Source organism: Portunus trituberculatus, chromosome 19, assembly GCF_017591435.1.
Source record: "Portunus trituberculatus isolate SZX2019 chromosome 19, ASM1759143v1, whole genome shotgun sequence".
Classification (NCBI taxonomy): Eukaryota; Metazoa; Arthropoda; class Malacostraca; order Decapoda; family Portunidae; genus Portunus; species Portunus trituberculatus.
In genome coordinates this window covers 5,241,118-5,259,279 of record NC_059273.1, presented here as the reverse complement: position 1 = coordinate 5,259,279, position 18,162 = coordinate 5,241,118, and the positions used below count along the sequence as shown (strand labels likewise).

Here is an 18,162-nt window from a genome sequence, read left to right as displayed (position 1 = left end):
TGCCTACTGATTGATCACATGTGCATCAACGTATTGCGTTTGTAAGTGTTTTTGTCACCTCTTGACCTGATATATTCCCGTCTGTTAAGGAGAAATTTATCATAAGAGGTCTGCATGACAGCAGTTTGAGATTTGGTCACTGACACCAATCGTTTCGTCGTGCGCGTTGTGTCTATTCAAGAATAGTGCAAACTTCCTACAACATGATGCCTGACACTGGAGTTGATGACTAGCCTATATGTTTCCACTAGCATCATTGCATCAGTAAAATAAATTCTGAGGTACAGGATTACTGATGAATGGGAATGTGTAACGTCATTAGCTCGTCTTTGGAGACTAGAATTCTAGATAATGAAAGTAGCCCGCTGTTATTGTTGTCATAATATATTATGACCGGTGATTAAAATATGTTGCCTTCACTCAACAGATTTAATAACAAGAACAAAGACGATAATGATGAATCGAAATGATAAAAAATAATATGAAGAAATTCGATAATAATGATGATAATGGTGATAATAACTGTTGCAACTATTATTACTGCAGTCATTATTATTATTATTAAAGCAATTCGATCACAAAACTTAATCAAACACTCACTTATTCCCCTCGATTCTCTCAGCAACATAATACTGTATTAGTTGGCGCGTGGGAGTCTGCTGGCTTAAACTGCGTGGTGAAGCATTGCCAAGGTACCATTGACAGGACGCGATCGATCACACGCTGTGCCTTGCGCTTCACCTGTCAAGGAATAACGATCATGAAGACAGAAATCTTAAATCTAGTGATAATTCTAAAAGCTTTCTTACAAGATTATTCACTAATGTAGTACGTTTACTTATCGAAGGAAACGATCTTTAAGGCAGCAACCTCAGGTCTCGAGATAATTCTAAAACCTTTCTTGCTCATTTGTTGATTAATGTGTTATAATTCTAGCTACTATTACTCGATTAGTTCATCATATCCTTCGCAGGAAATAAATAAGGGTACAGTGAACCATTTGCACAGGTGATAGAGACAAGTCATTTATCTCCTCTTGGCACACGTGATCCATCGCCCAAAATATAGCGGACTTTCGAGCTCACTTGCCAGCCTCCGCCCTGTTCCATATATATTGTAGTACATAACCTCTTGGCTCTGCCGTGATCCCCAGTTGCTGTACGGATATTATGATGCCTTTTGTTTTGTTGTGAGTCTAATCGTACATACATTTCTATTTAAATATATACTTAAATAATTTATTATATAAAATGTATTGTAGGGGTGATCATAACGGTTCCACCTGTATAAAAAAAATCACTCCTTTGATTTGTAAATAAGGACTTTTCGAAACTTAAATTATGATTAATTGATGCTCATGAACACATACGCAGTCTCACACACCGTTCTTATTATATGTAAAGTCACAAAAATAAAGCGATAGTCTATGATTGGCTGAGTAAACCAGACTGCAGTGTACCTGATGATACATAGACAATATCTCAATGAATTGCGTATGGATGAATTCTTGGGCGTCTCGCCGTGCCAAGGAGCATGACGTCACTTGCCGGCGGCGCAACAGGGCAGGTTCTGGCCAGCCGGGGCTTCACTCCGAGTCGATCCGTGCACAGGTGAACGTCTCGGGATGGTGATGCTGCTGCTCACCGAGTAGCCGCCATCTACACCATGTTTTCGTGGTTGTGGCGTAAGTCAACGTACTCTTCTGAAATGAAGTCATGTGAAATCATATTGGGTTTATGGGCGTTACTGCGTGGTGGTCATTTGAAACATATACGTGATATATATATATATATATATATATATATATATATATATATATATATATATATATATATATATATATATATATATATGATGTTTATATATTCCATAGTGAAGTGCTAGTGTGTATATACTACTCTATACTTGTGTGCATATATATTTCTCTAATATAATCACTAATACCAAAGATCTTCGTGATCGTAAGATCTTGGCTAATATTAACATTGGATTTATTCCGCAGCGAAGTTGTTGTAAGTAAACTTTTCTTTTTTCTTATCTTCCTCTTTTTTTCCCCTTTTTGTTTACACCACATTAAGCTTTACGAATGTACACAGTAATACACTTTAGTGAGTATAGGCATTAATTATCTATCTGATGTTTGTGCTTATCACGCCACTGAACGCTGCTCAGCAGGACCTCACTGGCGAGGGTTGCGCGGCAATCGGCACATGGGGTGCCTGCCCCAAGCCTGCCGTATCAGTGTGAAGGGTATTAAATATTTCATCCAATTTATTCGGTGAGAATGGAAGAGAAATTATAAACATTTTTTGCCTTATGGCTCCTAAAGTTAAAATGAAAGCTAGACGGCAGGCTTGCAGCGTGACGCAGGTCGCCAGCCTGGCAGCCGGCTATGGTTATCTTTACCTCAAGTGTTTGTCAAGGTTGGCAGCCAAACCCGTGACGACCTCTCCACCCTATGCTCCATTATTTATGACGAGCTTTCAAGGGGGTCTGTCTCAAGTTACATCTAATCCCCGCCATGGTACACGGGAGCGGCGACATGACCTCATTACTGAAGGAAGTCCTGACAGTATCTCTTCTGCATCAGTATCAATGCTTTGCGACTTTGACATTCAGATGAAGTGTGCTTCTTGAAGAAAACTGATGGCCTGCTTTGGCTAAGTCCCCTGTCAGTCTCCATGATTATGTTTTCACATATTAATTATTATAACACTTAATCTACTTACCCCTTACAATGTACACAATATTAATCAACCACAATTAACATTCCAACTATTCAGGTTTAATATTAATATTTGTAACAGTTTATTGGTTCATCAGGGAATGTAATCAAGATTATTATCTGAAGCTTCCACCTTTCAGCACGCAAAGACAAGCCTCAAGGGCAGCCGCCGAAGTTCATTGAGCCGCTGAAGCCCCAGAGGGTGGAACATGGCTCAAAGACTGTCCTGGAAGCCACTGTCAAAGGCAATCCCACTCCAAGGGTGTTGTGGTATCACCTTGAGCAAGAAATTTTGCCTTCTCAGGAATTTGTCCAAGAGTATGATGCCACCACAGGGCGAGCTGCTCTCACTATCAGTGAAGTGTTCATAGATGACACAGGACTGTACCGCTGCCTTGCTGTGAACCAGCACGGCCAAGATGAAACTGCCACTTACCTTACAGTGGAGGACTTGGAGATCTTGGAGAAGCAGGAGCTGAGACAAGCTCCTCGAATTACCTTCCCACTCCAGCCCCAGATAATAAAGAGAGCTTCTCCCCTAGTCCTCCAGGCTCGCTATGAAGCCTTTCCACCACCTACTGTTAAGTGGTATCATCAGGGCAAGGAACTAAAGCCCTCCCTTGATTATAAGATTGAGCACTTTGATGACGAAACGACCCTCTGTATGGAGGAAGTTTTCGAGGACGATACTGGAGAGTACGAAGTAAAAGTTTTCAATGAGGCTGGAGAAGCCAGATCACTAGCTACAGTTATTGTATCACGTAAGTTAACCCTAACAATTTTTACATACTGGGAACATGATGACATTCCGTTATCAACCACTTATATCTTCTGAGATGAAATATTTTTACGATATTTAGTGCCAAGCATACGTTTCTAGCCACTAGATGTGTGGCCTTACAAGTTAGGCAAGGTAATGTATAACTGGTCTTAGTTCCATATCTACTTGAAACTGAGACAGCTTGGCCATGTCTAACTTGTCTGGCTGAAGCTATCTACATGGCTGAAACAAATGTGTAGGCTTCAGCACTACATGAATGAGAGATACTTTACTCCTAATTATAATTACATAACTAACATGTATGCATGATATTTTTTTGTCAAAAAAAATGTCCCTTTCCTTCCACTAGAACCTGAAGAAGTGATAGAAATGAAACCACCACTGTTCATCAAACCATTACAACCTCAGATAATTCCTGAAGGAGAAGTTGCCTTCTTAGAAGCTGAGGTAACTTCAAAGCCAGAGGCTGAATTCACATGGTACAGACATGGCCAGAAAATAACTGCTGATGAAGAGATTGAAGTACAGATCACAAGCAGAGACAATAAGACTTCTCTTGTTCTTGGGGAACTCTTTGAGGATGACTCAGGTGACTACACTGTCACTGCCCAGAATCCCATTGGCCGAGCCTCCTCCACAGCCACACTATTGGTGGAGGGGGAGGGAGCAGAGGAGGCTGAGCCACCTGCCTTCAATCCTCCTTTGACCCCAATCCGAGTGATGGATGGAGATGAGATTCGTTTTAAGTGCCGAGTCACAGGACGCCCAAAGCCTCGCCTGCTGTGGCTCCAAAATGGCCGCCCAATTGGCCATCACCGGGAGGTGCATTTAACCCAAACCCCTGATGGACATGCTGGGTTGGAGATCAGTGAAGTATTCCCGGAGGATGCAGGAGACTACACCTGCATAGCACGTAACAAAGCTGGGGAAGCCCGAACCACAGCTAACCTGGCTGTGGAGTGTAAGTTTGGTCTCCTGTTGTCTCTCTGTCTTGAAGAAGCACCAGCTTTCCTGCTTTAGCTTTGTCTGCTGCTGTGCCTCCCTCTGGAGAAGTACTTGTGTTGCTGGTGTACTTTTGATCAGTTTTCTTTTACTTCTAGTACATATTACTTTTTAGATTATGTAGTCTTATTCTTGGTAGGAAACATGAACACAGATACTCTTGTTAATGACTAACACTTCTCTTATCATCCCTTTCAGTTTCAGTAGTTTGTTGAAATTTAAGAATTTCATTGATATGTAATTTGTGCACCAAAATTTAGTTGTGAATAAGTTTGCATTTTGTAGTGCCTGAAAGTATGTACTTTATCACTTCAGTTATCTTTCAAAGATATGAATTTTGATTATCTTTTATAGATTTTGCATTTCAACTTTTGGCTAATAATTTTCTTATGTTACTACTGGCATTGATTTAAATTTGTTAAGTATATAGAATATTCATTTCATTGTGAAACAATTTTATATTCAAAGTAATAAGATTGTAATATAGTTACCTTCTTGTAACAGCTTATGAGTACCAGCCTGACTCTGAGGTAGCAACTGTAACCTCAGTCTCAGACAAGGCCATTCTGTCACCTTCTGAAGAAGAAGAGACAGAGGAGATTGAAAAGGGCTCGGAGTCAGACACCTCAGAGGCAGGTTCCTCTCCCTTCTTTGTCACAAGACTTGCAAAGGTGGTGGAGGTGAAAGAAGGCAGCCCTGTAAGGTGAGACCATGAAGTAGTTGTTTAATATTCTTTAATCTACTCACCTGTTTACAACCTACCAAAGTATTGATAACATGAACAAGGTGACTCTTCATTTCTCTAATGACACCTTCAATTTTGGATAATCTTTTCACTTTCTTCTTTAGGAACTGGTTAGTTTCTCTTGTACCTTTTTGCTAGAGCAAAAACAATAAGAATGAAAGGGAAAGTATTTTTAACTATATACTGTCATTAATAATGATGTTAACTATGTATTCAGGCTGATCACAAAGCCCACTGGGTACCCCAAACCAACTGTCAAATGGCATGTTGACAACATGCCAATTGAGACGACAGAGAATGTTGCCTTAGAGACATACGAGGATGGCACCACAGTTCTCAACATCCCATATGCAACCCTGGACGACTGTGGGGAGTATACCTGTGAGGCTGTCAACAGGAATGGCATTGACACTACTGTAACCACTGTTGTCGTCCTCCAGGGTATGTTGACTGTATTTTATTCTTTCGTAATAATCATAAATAACTAATTGTTTAACTTTTTCTTTGCCAGTCCTTCAAGTAAATATTTAATTCTTGTATTTGTTTGATCATTTAATCAATTGAAGAGTCTGTTCATATTGAAAAGTTAAAAGTTTTTTTTTTTTAATTTTCAATAATCTTATTTATTTCTGTATGAGCATACATGTTCAAGGTCACTATTATCAGTAGTGCAAGTGTTGTGTTCATGATGTGGAATTAGTTATGCAGATTCATTTCTGCATATCTGCTTCCCATTTTCTTGCAGGTCTTCGTGCATCAACTGTAGCTCCGTTGTTCATTTCTGAACATCTGCCACTGATCTTTACAATTACTTTCTCCACATTCTATACTTTAACAACAACACAATTATTAACCACTTATATTGATGTTCTAAACATTTGCATCATCTAGATATCATGACATCATTTATCATAATAATTTGAACTTTCATTTACAGGTTTTATAATGAGTTTCTTCCTTATTTACTGTGATTCCTTTTTCTGTTTGCTTACAGCATTGGTGGTGGTGATATTGTTTTATGATTTTTATGCTGATATACTTAGCTATGTTGCAACTTTACAAATGCTTTGTAATTAATCCTACAATGTTAATCAAATATTGCTTATTATGCTGCTCACATCTGACAAGCCATTTAATTTTTGAGGTATTCCTAAGTTTGTTTTTTTAAGCATCAGTAATTTATTTTGCAATTTCTCTTTTGTTCTGCTTACCTTCAAATGGAGCTTGTTCTTACTAAGTGTATCCACACACAGAACACACGGAGGAGACATCCAAGCTGTACCGCAAGCCTGAATGGGTGACTCGTATGGAGGACCTCAAAGAGGCCATGACAGGTATTGTGGAGCGTTCCCGTGCACGCCGGAGAGGTGCCCATTGCAACGCCTCTTGGGACTCTGCATCTAGGCCTGTGTTGCAGTCCTCACAATCTAAGCTGCAGTACCCCCACCCTGTTTTGCAGTCCCCACCACCTGTGCTGCCATGTCCCTCTGTGTGCCAGTCCTCTTATTCCCAATGTTCTTCTGTGTCTAACTCCAGCTTGTCATCTGTTACCCAGCCTGTCCTGCCAGTGTCCTCTGACCCAGAACAGGGAATGTGTTTACAAAATTCTGCTGTTTCCTGTGTGTTGCCTTCACCTAGACCACTCTTAGTCCCTCGCCCTGTCAACCAAGAGCCATGCATCTGGGTTGGTAGTGTTATCAGTACAAGTACATACAGAACCAGCATATCTGTAGACAGTCTTGAAAGATCCTCAGTATCCATTAACCCTTCATGCATGAGTAGCAAAGATACTGTCTCAGAATGTGACACTGAGATTGACTCTGAATGCCCGAGTGATATTCCACCCAGTGAACTTCAGAGTGATCACTTGTCGCATCTTGAATTAGCAAGTTCAGTGTCTTTTGGTGACCTATCCATGGGTAGTGATTCCGTGTTCATTTCTGAGAGTGAAGCACCAAGTCGACGACACAGTGATCAGACAGTTGGCTCTTCTTACATCACTGATGATCAAGAGAGTCTTATTGCCACCAAATCATCTCTTCTCAGCCCAGGTACCAAACATGTTCACTTCAAATTTGATGGTGACACACCTTCCACAGTGTCAGAAGATGAGACCCAAAGTAACTCACCAAACTATGCCAAAACAGTGATGTCAAATTATCTCAGCTCCCATAGGAATTCAATATCTCAGGTGATTGAAGCTTTAAGCTCATTGGCACAGGCTGATATCACTGCAGAAATAGAAATGACTATTGAACAAAATAAAAGACAAAAGTCATCAGAACAGTTCCCTTCACGGGTGAACATTAATGGACACTCCAGTCCTGATAAATCAGTAATAGGTGATAAAGATATTTCAGCAAACTCTGTAGAAAACTCACAAATTCTAACTAAATCAGTGAAGAAACCTATAGGAAAAGATGAAGAAGCAGCTGATCACTACACAGTCAGTACTACAATTGATATTTCACCACAATCCAGTGCCAGTGAAGCAGCTGATCAACGCATATCTGCCATACACTTCCAAAAGGGATCAGTAAATACAGAAGTATCAACAGCAGACTTAATATGTTCTCTTACTGATGAGATCTCAAAGCAACAACAAAACACTGAATCAGGAACAGTGCCAACCACAACTTTAGAATCTAGTAATATCAAAAGTTCACACAAAAAGATACATAGGAAATCAATTTTGAAGAATACTGCATGTAAATCGATACTATCTCCAGATGTTGCTAAAACAGAGAACACTACTCAACAAGAATGTGTAGAAAGAACAAGACATCAGCTGACACCAACATTAAGACGCAAACCAATACTAAAGAATGTGGAAGCCCTAGTCTCATCCTCATGCTCGAAGTATCAGGATGTCTCAAATCAGAAGGTGCTCTGTAAGCAAGATGAGTCTCAAAAAGATATGAATTCTAAGGTACAAATAGGAAATTCAAAAGTTAACAGATATGTGGCCAAGTCAAAGCCTCTGGATCAGACTTTCAAATCAGAGTGTCAAATTTCCCTCAGTAAGTTTGATATGGAGAGGAAATTATCTGCAGATTCTGACAGACTAGACATGCGGTCAGCCAGATGGAGTAGAAGTGATAAGTCAGCAAGCAATAGCACCAGACTGTGCTCAAGTTTGCCTGCTACCCCTATTTTAACCAGGAAGGAACATGTGTCATCTCCAAATAAGCTTCCTCTAAGTTCTTCATACAATTCACTTTCAGAAAATCAGAGAGACTCCAAAATTCCTAGGCTCTCAAAGTCCAATGATTCTACTCCTGTTTCAACACCAAAACAGGTGCGAAAACTTTCACCCAGAGGAGAGAACTGTAACAAGATATCAAGAGAGCCTTCATCTGACAACCTGACTGGAATAACAGAAAGCCCCAAAAGAAATATTTGGAGTGAACCGAGTTCCCCTCTAACAACACCTCAGCTTATCAGGAAAACATTTAAACAGATACATGAAAGCACAAAAATACCAATGCCAATATACCAGTACTCATCAACAGAGGAGCTAGAAGACTCAAGTCCCCAGGAATCTCCCAGACCATCTCGAGAAAAGCGACAGAGGTGCTTGGTGAGACCACCCAGAACAATGTCAGTGGACAGAGGAATGGATCAGTCACATAGAAAGTTTAGTGATGAGACTGTAAGAACCTCAAGAACCAGAAGTCCTCTGCCAGTAGCTCCCAAGCTCCCGAGCCCTTCTGGGAAGCCCACAACCCCAGAAGTGAGCCAGCCATCAAGCCCACTCACTAGCAGAAGCAAAAGCCCTGTCCCTGTTAAACCCTCATCTTCCTTACAAAGTTCCAATATATACACAAACACTAGATCTTCCTCAGTGACAGTGTTGAGTCCTGTAACAAGTCGAAAGTCTTTGTTTTCAGCTTCAGCTTCAACTCCTGTCATGTCTCAGCATCCTGGGCCCACGCAAGTAAAGACACAGAACACAAGCCCAGATAGTGTGACCCAGATCACAGGAGATATAACATTAGGCACTTCACCTGCTAAGGTTTCACGCATTTCCAAAATAACACTGTTCCCTCTTAAGGAACCTGTAAATAGAAATTCACCACAGAAATCATTTTTTTCTAAGTGCTCATCTATCTCAAACTCAAAGCAGTGCAGCAACATTATAAGTGAAGGAGAAGATTCCTGCAAGGGTGGGAACAGTGAAAATTTGAAAAGGGCAGACAGCCTTGAAGAATTTTTGTTGCTTGAGAATGAGTGTATGGATTAGTCCCTATGTAGTGTAAGGTAAGCTGTGTTGTGTGTTTATGTTGCATAATTTCAAAGCTTTTTTGCATGATTTACAATAAACATGGAGGAGAAAGCATATTTATCATATAAACAGAAGTATGAATTTTACTCATTGCTTGATTTAAAATAAGTTAATGTAAATCTTCAATATCTTACATAAAATCTATCATATGAGGCAGAAATGGAGTCACCTGTCCATTGTCTTAGGAAACTTTTGTATTTTTTTGGGGTGTTTTGGAAGATGTACAACATTTGTATCAGATAGAGTATCATTAGATGACTATTGCATGTCTTTATTTTAGGAATGTGAATTGAACAAATAGGAATAAACAAAAAAGGCTGAGATGCTTCAGTAATTTCAACAAGGGATGTGTGATGTGTCAAAAAATTAAGCATAACACTTCTCAGGAACTGAATTAGAATTACAAGTTCACTTACAGTTTGTGAAGGAAATGTTCTTTGGATACCAGATAACAGTTGTTAAGGTAGTGCAAATAATGATTAATTTATTCTAGTTTCAAATTCCAAAGGAAATATTCTAGTATTTCATTGAAAAAAGAGGAAAATATTTTATTGAAATTACTAATGATGTGTTGTTCTTCATATGCAGCCAAACACACCAAACCTGAATTCACACAAGAAATTGAAGACTCACATATTAAGGAAATGGAAACTGTCACGTTCACTACCACTTTCACGGGTAACCCCAAGCCAGACATCAGCTGGTACCACAACAACAAGCTCATTCGCCAGCATGCTTCTTACCAGGTATGCAGAGGCTTCTGCTCTTCTGTAGTGAAATAAGGGTATAAAGAATATAAGATCATGAACACATACTTGGAATTGACCATTTTAGATCTGAGGAAGTTACTATTAATGGACATATTTTCTAATCTGCATCATATCTTTATTTCCTTTTTTTTTCTTTCTTTTATTAAAGCTTTCCTATGCTTGAAGGAGCAGCTCAAAGGTGTTGTCTAATTTTATGTGAAAGTGTTACATTATATAAGGATGTATCATTTATGTATACTGATTGATTAGGTCACATATACATCATTTTGTGTGTGTGTGTGTGTGTATGTGTGTGTGTAAGAGAGAGAGAGAGAGAGAGCAGATTTGCTAATACTGAACGGTACATGAGACAGTCTCCTGTATTTACCATGTTTAGTAATGCAGTAATGTATGTTGATGACGAGTATAAGGTTTGTATGTCAGATGAAGAGATGAAAAGAAATGTACTGCATTAGTTTGTATATCTGATGAAAAGTTGGTTTTTGTGTTTTGGTAAAGATGTTCTCATCCTGTACTGCTGTGTTTGCCATAGATGAGAGTCCGCAATGACAAGGCAATGCTGACAGTGGTTCAGGCTCGCCCTGAGATGAAGGGAGAATACACCTGCCGTGCAGTCAACTCTGAGGGAGAGATTTTCTCCAAGGCCACACTGGAGGTGACAGGTGAGATCCAGCAAATATTTTGTGGCCTTAACTCACAACGTCCTCTCTGTATGCATATATAAAACTCGCACCAAATCATGCGTACGTATTGTGTATGTATGTATTGAGGACAGTTATGATTTTATTATTTAAGCAGCAATTTAGAATTACTTTTGAAATTTTATTTTTATATTTATGCTAATGAAAGAAAGCTGCTGCTCAAAAAACCGATTGCCTACTGCTAATTGCTTCAGCAATAATATTAACAGCTATAAGAATATAATTTAACCTGACAACTGCAATAACTTTATTACAATGCTATATTTATGTTTAATGCTATTATTATTATTATTATTGCCATTATTATTATTATTGTCATTATTATCATTATTATTATTATTATTATTATTATTACTACACTTACCATTATGATTATCATTGCCATTACTACTTTATTATTACCATTACTGTTATTATTATTTTATCATTATGCTGATACAACATTTTATTTCCTATTACACAGTACAGCATAAGAGGCACAATCTCAAATTTTAGTATAAATTATTAACCTTTTTGATTCCATGATTGTTGTGTGAGGAGCAGCAAAGTTGTGCCCCTTGTGTTGTGGTTTGATGCTTAATACTGAGACACTAAACACTGACAACCTGACACACCAACTCTTGGCTCTGGTTTTAGTACTCTTTAAGACAGTAACTACAAAGAGTTTTGAATTTCTTAATCCCAGAACTGACCTTTGAAGAGAAGTTGAAGATTGATGATGAAAGGTATGCAGCTGTACACATCCAACATGCTGCTGAACAAATGAAAGAGAAGGAGAGAGAGCGTGCTATAAAAATAAGGAAAGAACACCATGAAGCCTTGGAAAGATTGAAAGTGGAGAAGCAGGAGCGTTCAGTCCAGCTTCAGAAAGAGCTTAAAGAAGCCAAAAAGAAGGCTTGTAAGAAGCCCTTGGTTGAAGAAAAGAAAACTAGGGTCTTTTCATCTGCCACGGAACGTTGTGTGGCAGAGGTTTATACCAATTGGAAGGCTCCTGTGACTCTTGAGGAACGCTATCCTACAATACAACCCAATGAATTTGCTCCAAACCAGATTCCTGGTGTGAAATGTTTTGTGAAAGTTTCAGAGACATCCATCAAGGGTGAGGAGGTTGTCAAGGATATTGCTCCTCAGTTCTTTGAGGAAAAGGAAGTTATGCAGGAACTATCACAGATTCATACAATGCTTAAGAGCAATGTGAAAGTCAATGAAATTTGGGCAAAGTTCAGGGCTGGGGAGTTTAAGACTCTTCTCCAACCCAAGATTCAACCAGCACTTGTCAAAATTTGTGAACACATTGGCCACCAGAGGAATGTGTCCATTGTTTTAGCTCAAGAGACTCAGGAGCAGGCGAAGAAGCATCCTGTTGGCCTCAAAGCTTTCCTGCGCATGGTGAAGCACGCTAAGAACATCAAACCAGACACTCTCTTCAAGGAGATTGTCCCCAGAGAGATGGGCTTGTTCTCCTCCACTACTCAGGAGCTTACCAAGATCTCTCAGATGATAAATCAAGGAATGGAGACTGAAGAGATCATTGCTTTCTGTGAGGCTGGAAAACTCCCAGCCTTGAAGAAGCCCGAGAGTCAACAGCCACTAATCAACATTGTGGAGAAACATGGCCACTCAGTCATGGTTGCACAGGTGTTAGTTGAGGAGGCTTACCGAGAAGCTAAATATGGTAAGCTTTGGTTACCTTGTTGTGTTCTGAGTCTCCAGTCTGTCCTACTTTGTCTTGTCTCTGCAGTACCTCATTGTAGAATGAGAGGGATTAGTAATTGGTGTTTGTAGAATATTTCTTGTTTTTTAAAGATCTTTTTAGATACCTTGGGTTCAGAAACCTGAGTATATTTTTTGAAGAATTATTTTTTATAAATGTTTTAGAATGTTATATATAATTTTTTACGTTGATCATTGACTTCATAAGTCAACAGAAGTGTGAGGTTATGAGAATTTTGGGTTAGATTTAGATATATAAACATTTATGAAAGTCAGGAAAATATTAAATGATTGAATTTTTAGCAGTGTAGCTAATATTTCTTAGTATCATACATATTCATTATATAGTGGAAATCTAGATAATCAATACTTAGATCATTTTTTTCCCCTAGCTATGAATGACATCAAGTCAAATGCATCCCCTAGTGATATAGTTCAGAATCAAATGAGTGTTTAGATAGAATGAAGATTGGCCTGTGATGCGTGGTGTGTTAGCTAGAGGCTGACCATCATGCATGCAACCCACAGAGAAAGTGACGACAGAGGAGGCATCAGAGGTGATACATGAGGAGGAGAAGAAGACTGTTAAGGTATCCAAGATCAAATCAGGTAAGCCAATACCTACTTTTCAACTCTTCAGTCCATTCATCTATTATTTCCAGCATTTCTCTTCAAAGTGTTATGTTACCCCACTAAACTGTGCTACAGAAAATAATGTAGAAAATATACAAGTCAGGCAAGGAAGCAAGGAATGGAATATAGACTGGGTTTGGTTTCCTACAATTACCTGATGCTTGGAATTCTTTCTAATCACACATATGCCAAAATTTTTCCATCAGATCCAGTGACTGCTATTAGTGTGTCATGTACTTAACTCCCTGTCATTTCTGTTTGTTGCTTGTTCAGATTCCAGTTGAGTTGTCAGTATTTGCAAACATGTAATCCTTATGGTGTCAGTAGCAACAGTCATGGTGGGGCAACATAGGAGCTGAAAGATCCGTGGTCAAATTACCACCACAGATTCTGACCATTCTAATGTGCTAACCATTGTATTTTATGTTTTTTCCCTTCAATATTGTCCTTACTTATGTTAAAGATATTTACTACACCTTTATTTATTACTAATTATATATGCACCATATGAACACAAAACACAAGCTAGGTGTTATATACAGATTACTAATACCTCCTTGAATTAACAAAAAAATATGTATTCTGACTGACATGACGACTGATATTTATGTGCTATGGAAAATATTTTAATATGTCAGTAAAAGAACAACATCCATAAGTGTTCAGTCTCTTTTTTCATCATAATATAAACAGTTTTGTCCATCCTGTGAGTCAAACTGCTATTGTAAAGAGACTGTAGATATTCATGTAATTTATGGTTTTGAAAGACTTAATAGGACTATGAAGAATCTAGTATCGAGATAAAAGCACATAAAATAGTCCCATGGCATAAAGGTTAGGATCAGACACATTACAGATATTGACATTATTGAACATATGTATGTATATGCACAGATACACACACATGTTGACATTTTAACTTTCCTAGGGTATGTTTTAACCTTATTATTTTATATTTTTTGTGTTGTTTTTTATGTTAAACTAAAAACAAAGTACAATTAATACCAGTCATTATATATATATATATATATATATATATATATATATATATATATATATATATATATATATATATATATATAACATATTTACAATTGCACATTCATATCCAAAATATAAGATTATATTCTATCCAAAGAAATGTCACTTTCACACAATGATATATTTTCAACTCATGCATAATATTAGTAATTTTAATACTATTATGATATACACAAACTTAAATTCTCTTCTCACATATTGGGCACTTGTTCTTCATTCTGAAAAGAAAATAACATATATCTATTATATGTATAGAACCACCATAAATTTTAAACATGTACACACTTCTATGTAGATATAAGGGAAAAATTAACTCCATGTCAATTTTTACAACACACTTTTCCCTGAGTAAACTAATTGAAACACTTAGGACTTCAACACTGACAAGCTATTCCCTCAGCAGACACAACACCAACACTCACCCAGGAAGACACAATGCCAACACTCACAACACTAACTGATACACAACCAGTTAATGTTCTGGAAGATAAATTAACATCTGCATCAAAGAGAGCTAAAAAACACACACTTATGGAAGATGAAGACAAGCTGGCACTGCATAAAGTGCTGAAACCAGCACCCAAACACATGGAACCAACACCTGAACAGAAAAAGCCGACGCAAATTCTCAAACACTCAAAAACAACACTTACTCCAGAACACACAACACCATCACTCACTCATGGACACAAAAGACGAACACTTATTAGTGAAGACACAAAACCAACATCAACACCCAAACACACAAAACCAATACATACTATTTCTAAGCACTCAAAATCAACACCTACACCAACAACACATGAAGCAGAGCCATTCCCTGTATTAGATGAGGATAAGATGATTCCAGTTCATGAAAAATCAGATGAGAAAGACCAAAAACTAATACCAACATCATTTAAGGGCAAACTATTACTGGCATTGACACAAGTTGATAAAACAAAGCCAAAACACACAGACAAAACACAAACTGTAACAGATGAGGAAAAACTAAACCTAGAATCAGATCAAGAACAGCCACATTATAAATTGTTTGAGGAAACTCCCACACCATCCCCTCTGTTGAAAAACCTACACCATCATCAAAAGAAATGCAGTCAGCTAAACCATTTGAGGAAATAGCAACACTAATTGAGGAAATACCAACACCAGTTCAGGATATACCAGTGACAGTGCCACTTAAAGGAAGGACAATGCCAGGTCAAGGGACACCAGAGAAAGCACTAGTTCAGGAGACACCAGAAACAACACCAGTTAAGGTGACACCAAAAACAACACCAGTCCAGGAGAAACCAGTGGCAAAGCTAGGTAGGAGAAAACCAACACTGGATCAGGAGAAATCTGTTCAGGAGACACCACAAATGATACTAGATGAGGATACACTAGAAATAACACCAATCCAGAAGACACCAATTGAGACACCAGTATCAACATCAATTAAGGAAAAACTAATACCTGAAACAACACCAGTTAAGGAAAAATCAACACCATTATCAACACCATCTGAGGAGACACAAGAAACAACACCAGTTAGGGAAAAATCACCACTATTTGAGAAGACACTAGAACCAACACCAGTTGAGGAGACTCCAGTCAGGGGAAAATCACCACCAGTTGAGGAGACACCATTAGAATTACCATTTAGGGAAGAATCAATACCAGTGGAAGAGGCACCAGTGACAACACCAGTTAAAGAAAAAACAATACTAGATAAAGAGACACAAGTATCAACACCGGTCAGGAAGCCACTTGTATCAACACCAGTTAGGGAGAAACCAACACACATTGAGAAAACACCAACAACACCAGAGACAACAATTCAGGAAACACTAGAAACAATACCAGTGCAAGATCAGGAAGTAACAACACAAACACTAGACAGGGGAACACCAATATCATATAAGGAAACACCAGTAAATATGCCAGTTTGGGAGACTCCAGATTCATCACTAATTAGGAAAAAATCAGCACCAGCTCATGAGAAACCAACAACAACACAAGTAAAGAGAAAGCCATCACCATTTGATGAGACACCAGTAGCAACACAAGATCAGAAAACTACACTATTTGAGGAAACACTCAGAACAACATCAGTTAAAGAAACACCAGTATCAACACCAGTTCAGGAGGCAACATCAACACCAGTTAAGGGAAAAGCAACTGCAATTGAGGAAACAACACCAACAACACCAGTTATGGAAAATCAAACACCAGTTGATAAGACACCCAAAACAACACCAGAGGATAAGATACCAGAAATAACACCAGTTGAGGAGACACCAGAAACAATATCAAAGGGAAAACCAACACCAGTTGATAAAACACCAGCAATAACACCAGCTAGGGAGACACCAGCATCAACACCTGTCCAGGAAACAACACTAGTGAGAGAGACACCAGCAACAACACCTTTTAGGGGGAAAACTACTCACATACTACTTCAGGATACACCAGTAGAGGAAGCAATAGGAATAACACCAGTTAGGATTAAGCAAGCACCATTTGAGGAGACACCAGTTATGAGAAAGCCAATTCCAGTTGAGGATGCATCAACAACTACACTAGTTATTGTGAAACCAACACCTACACCAATTCAAGAAACACCAGCAACACCAACACCAATTGAGGAAACACCAAAAGTAACCCTAGCTAAAAAACGAATACTGTTTGACAAGACACCAGTATCAACACCAGATCAGGAGACACTAGAAACAAAACCAAAGAGAAAAGCAATAGCAGTTGAAGAAACACAAGTCACAACACCAGTTAGGGGAACGCCAACACCAGTTCAGGAGACACCAGAGACAATACCACTAAGGAAAAAGTTAACCCGTAAACTACTTTGGGAAACACCAGTAGATGAAACAGTAGCAAAAACACCAGTTAAGATAAAACAAACACCATTTGAGGAAATACCAATACATGATATACCAACAACACCAGATCAGGAAACACTAACACCAACAACACTAATTCAGGAGACACCAACACTAACAACACCAGATCAGGAAACACCAGCACCAATAACACCAATTCAGGAGACACCAGCACCAACAACTCCAATTCAGGAGACACCAGCACAAACACCAGTTCAGGAGACACCAGCACAAACACCAGTTCAGGAGACACCAGCACCAACACCAGTTCAGGAGACACCAACACCAACAACACCAGATCAGGAAACACCAGCACCAATAACACCAGATCAGGAAACACCAGTTCAGGAGGCATCAACACCAATAACACCAGATCAGGAAATACCAGCACCAATAACACCAGTTCAGAAGACATCAACACCAATAAAACCAGATCAGGAAACATCAGCACCAAAAACACCAGTTCAGGAGACATCAACACCAATAACACCAGATCAGGAAACACCAACACCAACAACACCATTTCAGGAGACACCAACACCAACAATTCAGGAAACACCAACAACAACAATACCAATTCAGGAAACACCAGCACCAACAACACCAGTTCAAGAGACACCAACACAAACAATACCAATTCAGGAAACACCAGTACCAATAATACCAGTTCAGGAGACACCAACAACACCAATTCAGGAGACACCAACAACACCATCACCAATTCAGGAGACACCAACACCAACAACACCAGTTCAGGAAACACCAACAACAACAACACTAGTTCAGGAGACACCAACACCAACAACACCAGTTCAGGAGACACCAACAACACCAACACCAGTTCAGGAGACACCAACATCAATAACACCAGTTCAGGAGACACCAACAAC

General features: G+C 38.8%; 1 protein-coding gene across 1 annotated transcript in view; it reads left to right on the top strand.

The window, feature by feature from the left end:
• Positions 1–18,162, top strand: part of LOC123506322 (titin-like) — a 170,244-nt gene that overhangs the window by 75,039 nt on the left and 77,043 nt on the right. The window contains 9 exon segments of the mRNA XM_045258289.1: positions 2,866–3,486; positions 3,856–4,467; positions 5,013–5,211; positions 5,471–5,694; positions 6,507–6,587; positions 10,127–10,284; positions 10,841–10,970; positions 11,695–12,684; positions 13,251–13,331. Coding sequence (XP_045114224.1) covers positions 2,866–3,486; positions 3,856–4,467; positions 5,013–5,211; positions 5,471–5,694; positions 6,507–6,587; positions 10,127–10,284; positions 10,841–10,970; positions 11,695–12,684; positions 13,251–13,331 — 3,096 coding nt within the window.